The sequence below is a fragment of the Rhipicephalus microplus genome, chromosome 3 (genome assembly GCF_043290135.1).
Source record: "Rhipicephalus microplus isolate Deutch F79 chromosome 3, USDA_Rmic, whole genome shotgun sequence".
Classification (NCBI taxonomy): domain Eukaryota; kingdom Metazoa; phylum Arthropoda; class Arachnida; order Ixodida; family Ixodidae; genus Rhipicephalus; species Rhipicephalus microplus.
In genome coordinates, this window is record NC_134702.1 from 41,426,474 (window position 1) to 41,442,336 (window position 15,863).

The window sequence follows — 15,863 nt, forward strand, 5'->3', positions numbered from 1 at the left end:
TGTGGGCGTTAAACCCCACATACCAATCAAATCAAAGCTCTTCGCCTCGAGAGGAAGGAGATGAAGCTATGTGTGTGCTGGTCATTAACCAATCTAAAGGAACAACTCTTGACTGGAGCTATTAGTTTCGTCATAATCGCTTCCGCTGAGGTAACCAATTCGTTGTTCCTATGGGGGAGAAATGCTATAGAGACCTACTGCGTCATTCATAATCATATGCCAGTTTGGGGCGTAAATTATTATTATTATTATTTATTATTATTATTACAGTGGACGCTCGAATACCACGCATGCAGGTGCATTCCGTCCTAGTTTTTTGAACCAATCATAACCATCATCAAATGAAATAACCGTCTAGAAGAGAGCGAAGACTATATTTAATATCGCGTATGGAGGCAAATATTTGATGCAATTACATTAAGATAGCAGTCACGTGGACGGGCCGGTGCAAGCGCGCTCTAGACACGCATCTAGAATTGTGTACGAGTTCACTCTTCACACGGTGGTGATAAAAACATGGCCTCAGTCTCGGCGCAGAATCCACGTTTCGGTTAATGGCGCTGCGGCCCTAAAGGTTAGGCCCAGCAGTAGCAGCGCCAGCAACACTGCCGTCGGTGGTGCATCGGCGCCGCTGCGGCTGCTGAAGTACTTGAACGAGCGGTACAGGTCGCGGTTCTGTGCGTCGAAGGTGGGCCTCAACTGGCCGGCCATGTGGTAGACGCAGTAGTTGAGGGACACGAACATGTTCCGTCGAAGAGCGTCAATCTGCATGCACGCGGCGCGAAGCAATCCATGGCATGAGGTGTGCATTTATCTGTTGTGAACTATGAACAACATCGCTATTTAAAAAAAATAACAGAGAATGACGTTACGCTAGAAACCATGGCTGTGTTCCAATTCTTAGACAGCACGTAAACAGTCTACGCAGACTGCTTAGAAGACCGCACCGAGCCCATGCTGTCCGAGAATTGGAACACGTTTAGACAGATTTTACGCGACGATGCACCAACTCACGTCGAGAACAAAAACCTAGAAGAAACAAACGTAACAGTTTAAATTTCTGGCTTGTTTCGTGTTGAAATCAAAAACAGATAAGTTTTACTCGCATTGAGCGTCTGGGAAAGCGTCTGCTTGTGTCCAGACGGCCATTCTGGCGAGATTTGATCTATCTGAGCGATTCACTGAGCCGCCATCTTGTTTAGACGGCAAGGTAGCCTGCATCGTACTTGTCTACGATGCGGTCTTCTCGGAGCTGTCTACTTTGCCCGCCACGTGAGAACTGGAATGGGACTTAAGATGGCCGTCGTCCATTTAGCTGTCTATTTAGCCGTCTACGGTGAGTATTGGAACACAGCCCATGTATCGATGTAAGTGACATTCAATGCAACGTTTCTTTAATGCCGATAACATGCTAATTCAGGAAGGGACCATTCCGACACAGTGCATGTATACGGTGCTCGACCCAAAGGTCGGGGGTTCGATCCAAGCCGTGGTGGTCGCGTTTCCATAAGAGCGAAATATTAAGGGTCCCCATGTACTGCGCGTTGTCTGTAGACGTTGAAGAACGCCATATTGGTTGAAAGTTTCCGGAGCCTTCTACTGGACGGCGTCCCTGTATACAGCCGGTGGCGAGAAGCTCCGCGCGTGCTGGCGTGTAGCCATTGCTCATAAGAATGATCCGACGGATTGCGAATCGCCACCGAGGCATGCGAGGTCGTGACCTCTGCTGCCTTATTCAATCTGTTGTAGTAGTACGTCTAGTGGCGTATATTTTGTTTCTTTCAGAAGAAGAGGGAAGAACGAATCAATGCACTTATCAGGAAAGTCTACGAAACAGTTCTCAATCTCCTCAGGCACACGTCCGTCAGCGGTCTACTACGTATGGAGGTTCACAACACTTTAGGCGAGCTTGTCGAGGCCCGTCGTACAGGTCAACTCGAGCGTCTATGGTACACAGCTACGGGGCAGCGCGTTCTTTCATCTCTGGGCCCCTATCCTTCAAGCTCTCCCACACCCACGCACTTCACCCCGAGAGAAATTCGTTCCCAACTAACAATTTGTCAACTCCTCAAAATTGTCCATCCAGACCACCATCCAGCTCGGCGGAAAAGCCAGAGCCACGGCGCTTAAACAAGCACAATACCACACAAACAATATGCCACTCACCGAGCCTTTTGCCTTCAAGTGTGGCAGCTTGGGCTAGTTGGTATGGCATGACGATAGTTATAGCGCGAGAACAAAACGACGACACAGAGACAAGAAGGACACTAAAGCGCTCGTGTCTTTCGTGTCCTTCTTGTCTCTGTGTCGTCGTTTTGTTCTCGCGCAATAACTATCGTCTTTTGCCTTCAGTTCTGTTTCCAACACACTCCACCAAATAGTTTCAGGTTCGACTAATGCTCTGTCCGCCCTATAGACAGATGAAGGCGTAATAGCCTTGGCAATCTCCTAAACCACTACCAAACTATAATCTTTCGTGACTCCAGCGCAGCAATCCGGAATTTAGTGCGAGGCAGGGTTCACATGCGTGCTGTCAAAATTCTGAATTCCGACTGGATCAATTCAAAACCAATGCGTATACCTGCTCGTGCAGGCAACCCTGCAATTAAAGTGGCTCATAACACTGCTCGAGCGGACTTCAACCAAGCAGGACCAACCACAGACCCAGGCACCACACGCAAACGCATGGTTGAATGCAATGAATCCTCCCTCCACTGTAGGAAGATCCGGCATCAACCTGCACCCCCACATGAATCTCCCTCTAAACTCGAGCATCAACATCAACTTAGCGTCAACTTTAATCTTTTTATCTCCATCTCACTTTGCTCCTGTTGACCCCGCGATATTCCCGAATACACACTATGCGGAGCACCCAGAGCAGATTTCGTCCACACCATGTATGTAGATACGTGTGGTATGACCTGCAGCCACCCTTCGAATACGTACAGCGACGGGAGTTCACAGTGTCCAGCTCGGACCGGGCTGCACCAAAGCCGCCGAATGGCTGGGCATTAAGATTCACTGAGAGCCATGAGGTACCGGTTACCCTACGCGATATCCAGCCAGCGCATCAATAGGCTGACATTATCAGCTGAAATAAAGTGTTTTCACCACTCGCATCTTCCTTCGAATATTGTCCATTGCCTCTATTGAAGGCCTGCGCCTTTACCCTCCGCTTGTGCCGCTATTGCGAGCTGCCCTCGCATACTTCCATTCGCACATAGTCCAAGTGACGTGTGGTGCGATGTTATCAATTCGGATTATACCGGGTGTTCAAAATTAAGCTTTATGATTTTTTTAAAATTAGGCGCTCGAAGGCACGTGAGAACCACTTGTGCAAATAAGTTAAGCGGCCAGGGGGACAGAAAGTTAGATGATAATTATCGCTGTCAGCAGCCCAATTAACTAAAATTTAATAATTAACTTTTTACTGGCTGCGGTAAGTTGGCATGTTTATATTGAAAAAATGTAGGCAGTGGTGTTTGTACACAGTTTCAGTTGGAAGATTTTTTCTAGCACGCCTGTGTTCCGAGATATCCGGCTCCAAAGTTTAATTGTCTTTCGCACGATTACGCATGCAAGAGGGTGAGGGTCCGCGCAAAGCTCCTCCCTAAAGTGACGCATCTGTTGCGTGTGGTGTTTAGTGTGTGAAGAGGGTGGAAGCGTAGGCATAGGTGATAGCAATTACCCTTGCCCTCTTCGGCCGGCGAAATCAAAATGTGACAGCGCGGTGCGCCATGAGCCTTACGCATGATCCTGATGAACGCGATAACAGGAGACCATTTTTCGCGACGTTTTTTCGTGACTTTAGATCACACTGAGACATCTTCTTGTGAACGCGTTAGCAGGACCGTCCTGCACTAGGGTGCCTCCGGTTAGAGCACAGCGTCTCTGCATTGAAGGTCTACCAAGGAAATCCACGTGGAGTCCTTTCGAGCTAATATGGCTGCTTCTGGCGTGAGGTATTCTACCAAAGTAAAAGTAGACGTGGTGCTTGCAATGGCTGAAATGAATGGCAACGCTTCGTTAGCAATGGAGCTTTACGCGTCTCGCCACCCACACCGTCCCCTTCCAACAAGGCCCACTTTCACAAACCTGTTTCGACGCTTCTGCACAACAGGCTCTGTCCACCTTCCGAGACGGACCAGGAAGGCAATCGTCGATGAAGACTTTGAAATCGACGTTGTCGCGTGCGTAACCTCGATGCCAGAGCTCAGCATCCGACAGATTGCCGATCAGTGCGGTCGCAGCATCGGAACAGTCACAAATGTTTTAAGAAAGCACAAGTTCCATCCATATCACGTTTACCTTCATCAGGACCTAAATGAGGCGGACTTTGAAAGGCGAGTTGACTTCTGCAATTGGGGCCTCATCAAAACTGATCAAGAAAATGACTTTTTGCACAGAATAATTTGGACTGATGAAGCTCGGTTTTGCCGAAATGGAAGTGTTAATCTTCACAACGCCCATTATTGGGCACAAGAAAACCCACACTGGCTGAGGCAGCACAAGCATCAAGTTCGCTGGAGTGTGAATGTGTGGTGCGGCATACTCGGGGACAGGATCATCGGACCTCACTTTTTTGAGGACAACTTGAACGGAAAGATGTACACAGAAGAAATATTAGGTGTTGTCATTGATGATCTTGTCTGCAGTCTTTCCCTGAATGACCTGCGCCAAGTATGGTTTCAGCACGATGGAGCACCACCACATTTTTCTACCAGGGCGAAGAACTGGTTGGACAGACGTTTTCCACAACAGTGGATTGGGCGCGCAGGAGCGATGTTTTGGCCACCAAGATCACCTGACCTTTCTCCGCTCGACTTTTTCCTTTGGGGCTACGTTAAAGATCGAGTTTACGTAACAGAGCCCAGCGATGTTAATGACATGAAGGACAGGATAACATCTGCCTGTGCGAGTATTCCTGCAGAAGTACTGCGCCGAGTCATCGAGTCGACGCGACAGCGGTTCATGCTTTGCGTTGCTGCCGAAGGCAGGCATTTTGAACACTTTTTGGGGCATTGACGTCTTGAGAGGTGAAGAGTTTCGATGAGATTTGTGCATGACCGAAATATGCTTATGTAGCAGCAGGAAATATGCGTTAGCAAGGATAAAACTGTTTCAGTTATTATTGGTGGAGTTGTTGCTCTTGTTTCAATAAAAGTTACAGTACTCGGACATCAGCAGTCACGCTATTCGCGTAGCCCAGGCAACGACCACGCATGCTTCTCTAGTGATTATTACGCACGCGCACTGGCATCCAGATTCTCCGCTCGCACCATTATCTCGGCATGGTATCTGCCACTATCGTTAGAGGCTCTGCAGTTGCGTGTTACGACACTGGTTGCAAGCGTTCTTCGATTTTTGATTTCGACGGCCGAAGAGGGCAAGGGTAATTGCTATCACCTATGCCTACGCTTCCACCCTCTTCACACACTAAACACCACACGCAACAGATGCGTCACTTTAGGGAGGAGCTTTGCGCGGACCCTCACCCTCTTGCATGCGTAATCGTGCGAAAGACAATTAAACTTTGGAGCCGGATATCTCGGAACACAGGCGTGCTAGAAAAAATCTTCCAACTGAAACTGTGTACAAACACCACTGCCTACATTTTTTCAATATAAACATGCCAACTTACCGCAGCCAGTAAAAAGTTAATTATTAAATTTTAGTTAATTGGGCTGCTGACAGCGATAATTATCATCTAACTTTCTGTCCCCCTGGCCGCTTAACTTATTTGCACAAGTGGTTCTCACGTGCCTTCGAGCGCCTAATTTTAAAAAAATCATAAAGCTTAATTTTGAACACCCGGTATACGGATCATCACGACAACGGCAACTGCACAAATTCGCCTGCAGTGTCTATATAAATGATATCTCAATAAAATGTAAATTATAATTGAACCTTGAAAAGAATGCTTGATTCGTCGTTATAATACACGGCATATTGATCTAATGGCACGATCTGGCCCGTTGTCCGTCCTCATAACCAGAAATGTATCGCCGATAAAGTCACCTGGTCCTCTCCGATGGTGGCGGGCTTGGCCATCACCATGGTGGGTATGCTGCTCGTGCAGGGCGGGAAAGTGAGCGACCCCGCGTAGGCGTAGTAGTGCTGCGCCTTGGGCGCCATGAGCGCGCTCAACCGCATCTTCACCGGCACCCGGGCGCCCCACGCGCCGCGCAGCTGCCGCGTGCTCTGAACGAGGGGCTCCAGGCCCTTCACGCTCCCCGGAACCTCCTGCGAGCCCCAAGCACGCGCCGGCTCTTCACCTTTCAGCACAGACGCGGGAAACAGCGACACTAATCCACCCTGCCTTTGGCTTCGCTGCAAGAAAGGTGTCTGAGCACAAACAGCGTAACTGTATATGATTCCCCATAAACATGCATTTCAGTTTGTGTATCTTGTAGCGATTCCAATGCTACACACAGCAATTAAGTGTTTTTCTAGCTGGTATGTAGACGCCAGTTGTACACTCACAGATACTGCGTTGCGCACATGATGCAGATGCAACGCTGTGGAAACTCCGCTTGTGGTCGCTCGCGTGACATCTGATTAGCGCCTGTGCTTCACCGCATTTACTTGTTGTCTCCCTCGGTGCAACTGGCGAACAGAAGAGAGCGGGGAGAGCATGATAGAACGCGGGTACCGAACGACTCCGTGGTGTCCTCCCCCGCTGACAGCCTCATGAGCACTGTGTGTGGTGTGTGTTTCTTGAGGCGAAAAGTGTGTGAATGTGTGAGTGTCTCTTGGGACTTCCACGTTGCGCTACATTTACTTGCAATATGACAAAGTCCAGGTTCCCGACATCGTGACCTACCCAGAGCAGAGAGCCTATTTGTGGCGTCGCGTGGAAGGCACAAAATATCTTCGATTACTTCTCACCATAACCACGCAAGAAAATTCTGTAATTGGTGGTAATAACAGTGAACTATTTTTGTCGTGAACGCGTCGACTGCGAAAAGCCTCGTTAGCCTCCACAGCGTTGCAGATAATGTATGAAACAGAGCATGATTTTCACTAATAAAAAACCAACACGTAGCCCATTTCCCGATTGCGATGACATTGGGGCAGTCTTATTGAGAACGTTTCCAAAGTGCGTAATGTAATTCCAACTGTATGCGACACATGAAATTCGTGTGCTACCTGCAGGGTAGCAAATGTTAACAGTGCTGAATTTGATTCCTCTTTCTTTACCAACTGACGGGGTGGGTGGAGGGGGCGTGTCGAATGCAGTAGAGAATCGTTCCCAAACAGCCGTGTGTTCGCCAAAGCAGGACCAAAGCCGGGACCATGGCCGTAACTAGAGGGTGTTGGGAAAGCCCCTGAATTTTTTTTATTGCTGTAACTTTTCGGGTCATACTAGAGTATTTAAATACCTTCACATCAACAACCAGTCGCCAGAGTTGGTCGTTCTACACAAAAACATCCCCCGAAAGATATTTCTGGGGACGACCCTGGCTTGAATGGTATAGCAAAAAAAAAACCCCTTTAAGCCGAACTGATCGGTATTGCCATGTTATGCGCTCGTTACCTCAACTAGAGGGAGAAAGAGTCATGTATAAAAGAAAACGATGTTATTGATCGATTATTTTATACAGTGGCGGCAGTGTGGAGGTGAACGCAGGGGCTGCTGGTGTAACGGCGCCCGTAGAAAAGATGCGCTAAATGCAAACATTTGTCTTTAGAAAAGCATACGCGTATCAGCTGAATGTTCGCGGTGCTCATGCACACTTACGCGGAAAAGGACAGCCAGGATGGCGGCTCCAGAATTATCGTAAAGGCAGCTTGTTGTGGTTGGCTTCTTGGAAGAGAACAGAAGCTGCATCTGCAGTTATGGATAAAGCGCGCTCGAGCACAACAGGCATGAACAACGAATGTCGTTTAGGACAATGTAGTATCAGAAATACGCAAGAAATCGGCGTTTCAGTAGTTTTGTTGTAGCCATCTCAACGCCACGTGTACACACCAATTTTTCCCCTTACAGCGACAGCCACTTGCCATGTATCGACCAGCGAGAATAAAAAAGAAAGTAAACATGCTTCAAGGAGAACTTATTGACTGTAAACCCTCACCCCACCACCCATTCGACCGACCTCATTGAATCAACGTAAGCCTAAAGGATCGGAATAAGGCCCGAGCCCACAGATTGTGCGATAACTGTACAAATCGATTAATTAATCAAATTTTATTAACCAGCCTTCTCCCACCCCACCTACGACCAAAGCTCCGTGGTGACATCGCCATGGTGTTTACGCCACCATGGAGGAGGAGGAGAAAAACTTTATTCATCCCAAAAGGGAAAGGTGCGATGGTGGAGTGTCAGAGGAGCCTACCCAGCGTAGGTCTCCGCTACCCTCTTGGCCCAATCCAAAATCTGGTCCTGGACCTCGGGCGCCGAGCTGCACATAGCAGCCTCCCACTGCTCCTTACTATTAATGTGTAGAGAATTGGGTGGTGGGTTTCGAGTACACCCCCACATGATATGGTCTAAGTTAGCTCTTTGTTGAGAGAAAATGCACAAAGGGGAGGGGTATATCGCAGGGTGTATAAGATGGCGAAAAGATGGGGTAGGAAACGTACGGGTCTGTAACTGGCGCCATAGTATTTCATGGTAGCGCGAAGCTCCATGATGTAAGGGGGGGTATATAGTGCGCTATAGGCGGTAGTGATTTGTTATATCGTGGAAGGTCAAAAGACGATCTCTTGCGCTGAAAAAGGCCACGTGGTCTAAGGCGCCATCAGAGGCCTGCGCTCGGCCGGTCATTCCTCGAGCACAGGTATGAGCCGCCTCATTGTCACTGAACCCCGCATGCGCGGGCGTCCATATGAGAGCAACGTCTAGCGTGGGAGGATGTTTCTTAAGAATTGAAAGGGCAGTTGATGAGATGCGACCTGCACTGAAGTTGCGTATGGCAGTTTTTGAGTCACTTACAATCATAGTGATATTGGGGATGGATAAACCTAAAGCGATGGCAGCCTCCTCCGCCTCCTCCGAAGAGCTGACAGTGACGGATGCCGTTGTGAGCGCCTTGCCGTTATAGTCGACAGCAGAGAGGGCATAGGATGAGGAGGATTTCTATTCTGCCGCATCGACATAAAGCACGTCATTGGCTCCATGCAATTTTTTTCTGAAGAGCTTTTGCTCTTTGGATTCGGCGCTTAGCATGATATGTTGGATGCATGTTTTTAGGAAGGGGCGGTATGAGTAATTGTTTGTGTATGTTTTGGGGAATGTTGTATTTAGCATTGGTGATGAAGTTAATTCGGGTAGACGATAAAATGTGGCGACCTGCGCTAGTGGCCCCACCATGGAGGCAAGACAACAAGGCAAGAGCACCGTGCGCGCGAGACGCGAGCGCCCTTGGACGAGAGGGATGCGCGGCGCGCACTACGGAGCATGGCCTCCGAGAGTGCGAGGCACCTGTCGCGCGCCCGCAATCTCGGAGGCCACGTACGGAGTAATGTCAGAAGCTGGCAACATCGGCCTTATGAGTTTCGGCAGGATATTGTAAACCCTTGTTGCATAACGACTGTGGACGAGGGGGGGGGGGGGGGGCAGTGCTGGTGTAGCTTGGGTTGGGAGCAAGGGCCCATTTTGAACCCCCTGACGACGCCAATGATCGGTCTACAAGTAACACCGCCACCACACTCGCTTTCGAGTTCCTTCTACACGGAGTTTACGCCCCCCATCCACGTGTCCCCTAATGACCCCAACCATGGGGTCTGACCGCGGCTTAAAAGGCGCTGACGTCTTGAATGTCGCGCCCGTCCAGTGATTTCATAAGTGTGAACGAATAAAAAGATTTTCTTACACTTATGCAAAGAAACGAAGCACCCACTCCTATTGTTTATGTCAGAGTCTGCGGTTCATAATTCTGTCGGCATACCTCCGCGACGAACTCCTCGTCATCGATGCGATGCTCGGAGCCGGGTCCCGCCGCTCGCCCGAAACGCAGGATTACGCGAGACAGGTTGTAGCGGACGGGCAGCGGCCCGCCGTAGATGCTCACCGTTCCGTCCGCCAGGGTGATGTAGACTTAAAAGCCCAGCCCGTCAACATTACCCAAAAGAATACTTGCGAACCGGTACCAAGAGCACTCTTCAAGAAGTGAAAAAAAAAATCCACCAGTTCCACGGTATGAAACCTAGGATTAGCTAACGATATTACGAGCATCCTCACCGCCATGGTGATTTAGCACCGTTATTATTTTCTAAAAATCATCATCACATAGCAACTTCATCTTAAGCGCCCCTGGAGCTGAGGTGGGGCACCTGCCCCGCTGTCTGTGTGACAACGGACATACACGCAGACGGCGCAGGCTTGACTTGAGACACATCCACTGTCTTCGCATAAAGCTGCGACAATTAATGAAGTGATTTGCGATAACATGTGCAGGTCTCCCATAACACTGCTGAAGTTTGCTCACCATCAGCAGGTGAGCTTGATTCAAGAGCACGTTCACGAAGTGGCTTTAAAAAAATTAAATTTATAAGTTTATACGCGTCGAAACTATGTGTGTTGGATGGGAAGGCAGCTGTTAATATTTTAAAGCTAATTAGAGGATAACATGTGTTTCGTTACGTTTTTCAATCTATTCAATGCTACACCCAATCCTATTTTCGAATTTACTTTTCTTTTTCAATCTTTCTATGCAACCCAGCAATGAGCACTGTGAAGAAATCCTACCTACAGTGAAACCTCGTTATAACAAACCTCGATTTAGTGAAATCCTCAAAAGAACACCTTTGTCCACCTTCATTCGTTTATGCTCCTGGCGCAGTGATAACGGTAACTTTCGGTGATACCACTTTCGAGATATTTTACGAGACTACAACCGGACGCTCTCGGCGATTTAGGATCATAGTAGTCTGGGCCTGTGCTAGCTGTTATAAGACGATACTATAACACGCAGTTAGATTGGTTGGTTCACTGCACTGAAGAAATATACATCTATAGCCAAAAAAGAACGAGCACAGGAAACGTTCATGAGTATGGGTGCGCGCATGGGAGAGGGGGAGGCGCAAAATGTGCCCTATATACTTTGACGTAGTAAATATGAGCGCTGCAATGTGCCTTACCCCCACCCCCCTTTCCCTTTCCCGGAAGCAGAACACCGCACAAGCTTATGGTGATGACAGGAGATTAAGTGACGGAAGCGGTGACGAACACAGGGACAGCCGCTTTCCTGTCTTTTTCGTTGTTTCCTGTGTCGGCTCATTTTTTGCTTTGTATATATTTCTTCAACACTGTCACAGTTGCATCCTTGAAAAAGGCAAGTACAGTTGTCGAACCATCGGCTCCAACACGCACCCACTGTTCACTCATTTCTCATCTCAGTACTGTTGTAAGACAGCGCGATAGAAATGTCCCTTGCAGGCATCGAATCGTGATATATCGCGGAAGTTTAGGTGTTGCAAGAGGCGCTCGTCTCCCAATATTGATTCCGGAAAAATGATGGTGTAAAATGAGTATCATGGTGTGTGGCATGAAGGGTACACTCATGGTGGGAGGTAAGCATACTCAACGTGTATAACGTCGTAACGAATAAGCAACTTCCGAGAAGCCACTCACTGCCGTGCGCGCCGTTTTCGACGAAGTACTCGTAGAGGTTCTCGAATCCGGTGTAATAGATAGGCTTGAACTGGCGGAACTGGCTGTCCAGGTACCTAACGTGGATCGGCGACTGCACAGCGTCTCCGCACGACTTGTACCTGGTCTTCCACTCCGGGTACTCTGTAGAGCGGGTATTAATGAGGTTAATTATGCGATTGTGGTATAGCTTTTTTTTCGAAATGGGCCTAATCTAGAACCAAAACTAGCTCAAGTAAGGCTGCATTGGCACATACTACATACTATCAAATTTCCGAAGAAACTCCCTGTGCTCCCTATGCCGGGCAAGCGCACCGAGTAATACAACAGGTGCGCGCTTCAGGCGAAGCGGAAGTGTAGTGGCAGATGGCTCGCACTGCGCCGCACACTCACTCGCTCAGGCGTTCCTTCCACCGCGAAAAGCAGACGCTCTCCCCACCCGCTCCCTACCCCACCGCCTTCTTGTAAGCCATCAGATGGATCAGGCGCAAAGACCTTTGGTCCTATTGTCCGATGGAGGCGGAAATGTTGTAGGCCCGTGTGCTCAAATTTGGGTGCACGTTAAAGCACCCCAGGTGGTCGAAATTTCCGGAGCCCTCCACTACGGCGTCTCTCATAATTATATGGTGGTTTTGGGACGTTAAACCCCACATATCAATCAATTTGGTCCTATTGCTAAGGAGCTTCGCTCAGTAGTTATATTCGTACACGGAACTGCTAAGGTTTTTTTTTTTTTGGTTTCATTTCCTTCACCTTTCATAGAAGCGTGTGCATACTCCAGGGCCATGGCGGTTATACGGAATTATATACGCAAATGGCATATTTACTTCGAGCACCGATGTACGATAAAGATCATGAATGAACATTTCTCTGTGTGACGTAAGACAAGGTTCCGAATGAAAAAAAAATGGCCCCGTATCTGCATGTAGTATGCAAATGTCGTCGAAAGACGATAGTCCTGCGTGTGGAGAGAGTGAACAAAACATTTATTTAATGTTCTGCGCAAGAAAATCGGTGAATGGTATTCCGGAGGCGCTGCGTTAGAGTGCCTCGAGCGCGCAGCGGAGGCGAACGAGTGCATCAAGTCACGTCACACGTGAGACATGAGCGCCATCTGGCAGTTTCTTTTGGAAAACAAAGCGCGTGGCCATGCGCGCCCGTCTCAGAGGTGATAAGGTGTAGAACGCGAGGCGACGGGTAGGCGCCACCACCATCTCGTCTTAGCAAAGCGTTGGAAACACTCCCCGTTCCGTGCAAGCGTTTCATGGTTAGCGCAGCGTGATAAGCGCTGCGGTCCTTAAAATTACCTTTGTATGCGTTTTCTAGTAAGAGATGCATATGCAGAATATATGCGTGTTGTTATGGTGCTCCACACATCCACAATAATTGCTTTTTAATGGACAATTGCACAAGCATGAACGCTCAACCTTGAGCAACATTGGTGGGCGCTGCGGATGGGGTTGGCCGTTTCAAGTACCCGATGCCGGAAAGAGGGGACAGAGAGACAAATGTACAAACAAACAAACAGACAGACAGACAGACAGACCAAAATTTTTGCGTAGGTCCCCAAGAAATACTATCGTCTTTAAAAGCATAGCCTATGTCTATGGGTGCGTGTTGCTAGATTTCTGAGGCTATGAGGGTAGAGAAGTATATGAACGAGCAATCAACCAGTCTTCAACAAACCCGAGTATATACGTCCCCCCAGAAAGGAACAAATGGGGTCACAATGACGTAAGGAGGTGGAATTCAATAGCTGCATTTCATTTGCCCTTCCACACAAATACACTGCGAGAAAATAAACCAAAGAAGGGGAATTCATTAGGGCTCGTTTTTCTATGTAGACACAACCTGCGAATAACATCCCATATAGTCTCCTTCGCTTGATTGCCTGTTGGCTTTTACCAAAAGATTGTTTTAACATTGTGTAAACACAAACATATAAAGAACACTATACGCATTTTTTCCCGCTACACTTTAACCCCCACTATGGAGAACCCAGAATGTATTTTCTTTGTGCCAGCTGCCATTGGACGCCTGTTTTCCACAATGAAATAAGAAACATACCCAGCAGCGTAAATGTACTTCTTCGCTTCATACACTCGGGTTTCGTATGAATCCACCGGAATCCGTCACAATACTCTTCGATAAACTTATCTGAAAAAGAAAGTGAAGACACACACTTTAGTAATATCCCAGTCATAATCATCTACACAAAACGTCATTCCCTTCGCGCTTCATATTTTACTTCAGCCTTTATGAGTGCTCTCCCATTGTCCCACATGCTGTCACTGAGTATACAGTGTCACGCCAGAGCACGAAATAAGGCGAAGTGGTTTCCATACACTTGCCTGCGGGTTCTGCGTAGGTGTCCTCGACGGCAACCGAAGTCGCCGTGAGTATTACAAACAACGATGAATAATCTCTGACGAATAGAAGCCATACGCCACCGATTCTTCGATACAGCATCTTCTTCTTTTCCATCGAACGTCTCGCGTATGAGTATAGTAAAACCACTCTATATAAACGTTACTAGCGCCTACCCACTCTCGGGATAGAACAAGAACCAGTTAGGTTAGAAGAATCTAGGATTTCAATTATGGTGAACGAGTATATGTAGTTAAAATACGTAATTGAACCTAAAAGAATAGGAGTAGAGTGTAGTTATCTTGAGAACTAATCTCTTGCAACTAAACAATAATGTGCCGCTGGACGCAGGCGCCACCAGAAGATTCGATATGTTCCCGTAATCCGTTTCATTGTATGCCTTTTGCAATAAATCAAGTAGCTGGCAGTCAACGGTCGTAGTGCGCGTGAATTCTGGTCCGTGTTTTCTTCGCGCTGTTTTTAATTATAGATACGTACTAACTCACGTTCACTCGTTTTATGTAACTGTCAAATAAATACAAGAATGAATTACGATGAAATGAGATATTGGTTACAGAAAACGATATCGTGACAATGAAATACAGAAATGATAGAAAAAAAAAACATCGGCAGATCCCACGTACCTTGGGAATCGAAGTTATGAGAAGCATGCGGAGGAAAGGTGACCGTGTTGTAATTTTTTTTTTGATCAAGGGACACGTTATGAAATGTTGCTGAATATGTGTACAGCTGTTTCATGCACGCATACATATGTTGAACAGTTGAAGATGTTGAACAAGTCAGCTAGTGCAAAGCAGTTGTTTGCACTTGCGCAACGATGCTGACAGGAACACAAGTATTAGCAACACCACAAGCTATATGAAGCGCTGGCGCTCGCTAGGATGGTTGCACTGCGCACTGATACATAGATCAACTTAAGCGGATGGCATCTATATACAATTGACACTAACCCGATATGAAGACTATATCATAGGATTACAATTATGTCATGCTTATAAAACTGGATATCCATTACTGCAACCACAATTGACGTTTCACGAGCATTACAGTCTATTACAAAAGCAGTTCCGAAACCTGGCGTGGCTCTGTGGTAAAATACTTAATTCCCACACAGAATGCCAGGGTTCCATTCCTGGAGCGTGACATTTATTCTTTGCATTCATCGGGACAACGCTGCCATTGTCAGGTTTTTTCAAATTACTCGTGTGCGTTTTCGCCGTTCCTGGGTAGATACCAAGTGTCAATCAGCTTTGGCTGGTTATGTGCCACTGTTTGGCGGGAAGTGTTTGGCGACGTACGCGATGGGATTGTGACATTATGTATGTTTTGACCAGCGCGTCATTTTTGTGAAACCATATCACCCTCGCATACTAATTTTGGTTCACGCCAACTTACTAGGGGAAATTATGGTAGCACCCAGATGTAAGCGGATAGATAGATAGATAGATAGATAGATAGATAGATAGATAGATAGATAGATAGATAGATAGATAGTCGCCAAAAGTGCTTTCAGTACGCAAAAAAAGCTTTGCATTTAAAATTTATCAATAATCAAAACATATTTTACAAGGAAAAAGAAACATGAAGTACGACATATCCAGACGACTGGGAGGAGAAAGAAAAGAATAATAATTTCTTTGTTTCCTCTATATTATAACACATACACACTCTGGGTTTGGCCTAGAAAGCGTAGCGCTATCTTTCAATAATAATAATTCGTATTCGACTCGTTTTAGGAGGTTTTAAGTAAAATTTTATTTAAACCTCTTGGTGCAAAATGGCCGTGGCACACACCTTAGCTAGGCGATTGGCCAAGAATCAGAAAATTTTCAAGATAACTTTTAAGTTATATATGAAATTTTCTTTGATAAAAAGATGG

General features: G+C 47.2%; 1 protein-coding gene across 1 annotated transcript; it reads right to left on the reverse strand.

Annotated features, from left to right (window-relative positions):
• Positions 1-522: 522 nt before the first annotated feature.
• On the reverse strand, positions 523-12,383 carry LOC119161752 (carbonic anhydrase 7). Its single transcript, XM_075887826.1, has 6 exons — positions 12,350-12,383; positions 11,579-11,740; positions 9,894-10,042; positions 7,742-7,831; positions 6,019-6,330; positions 523-765 (listed from the first exon to the last, which is right to left on the reverse strand). Exons 1-6 carry the CDS (start codon positions 12,381-12,383, stop codon positions 523-525), a joined length of 990 nt encoding a protein of 329 aa, XP_075743941.1.
• Positions 12,384-15,863: the final 3,480 nt, after the last annotated feature.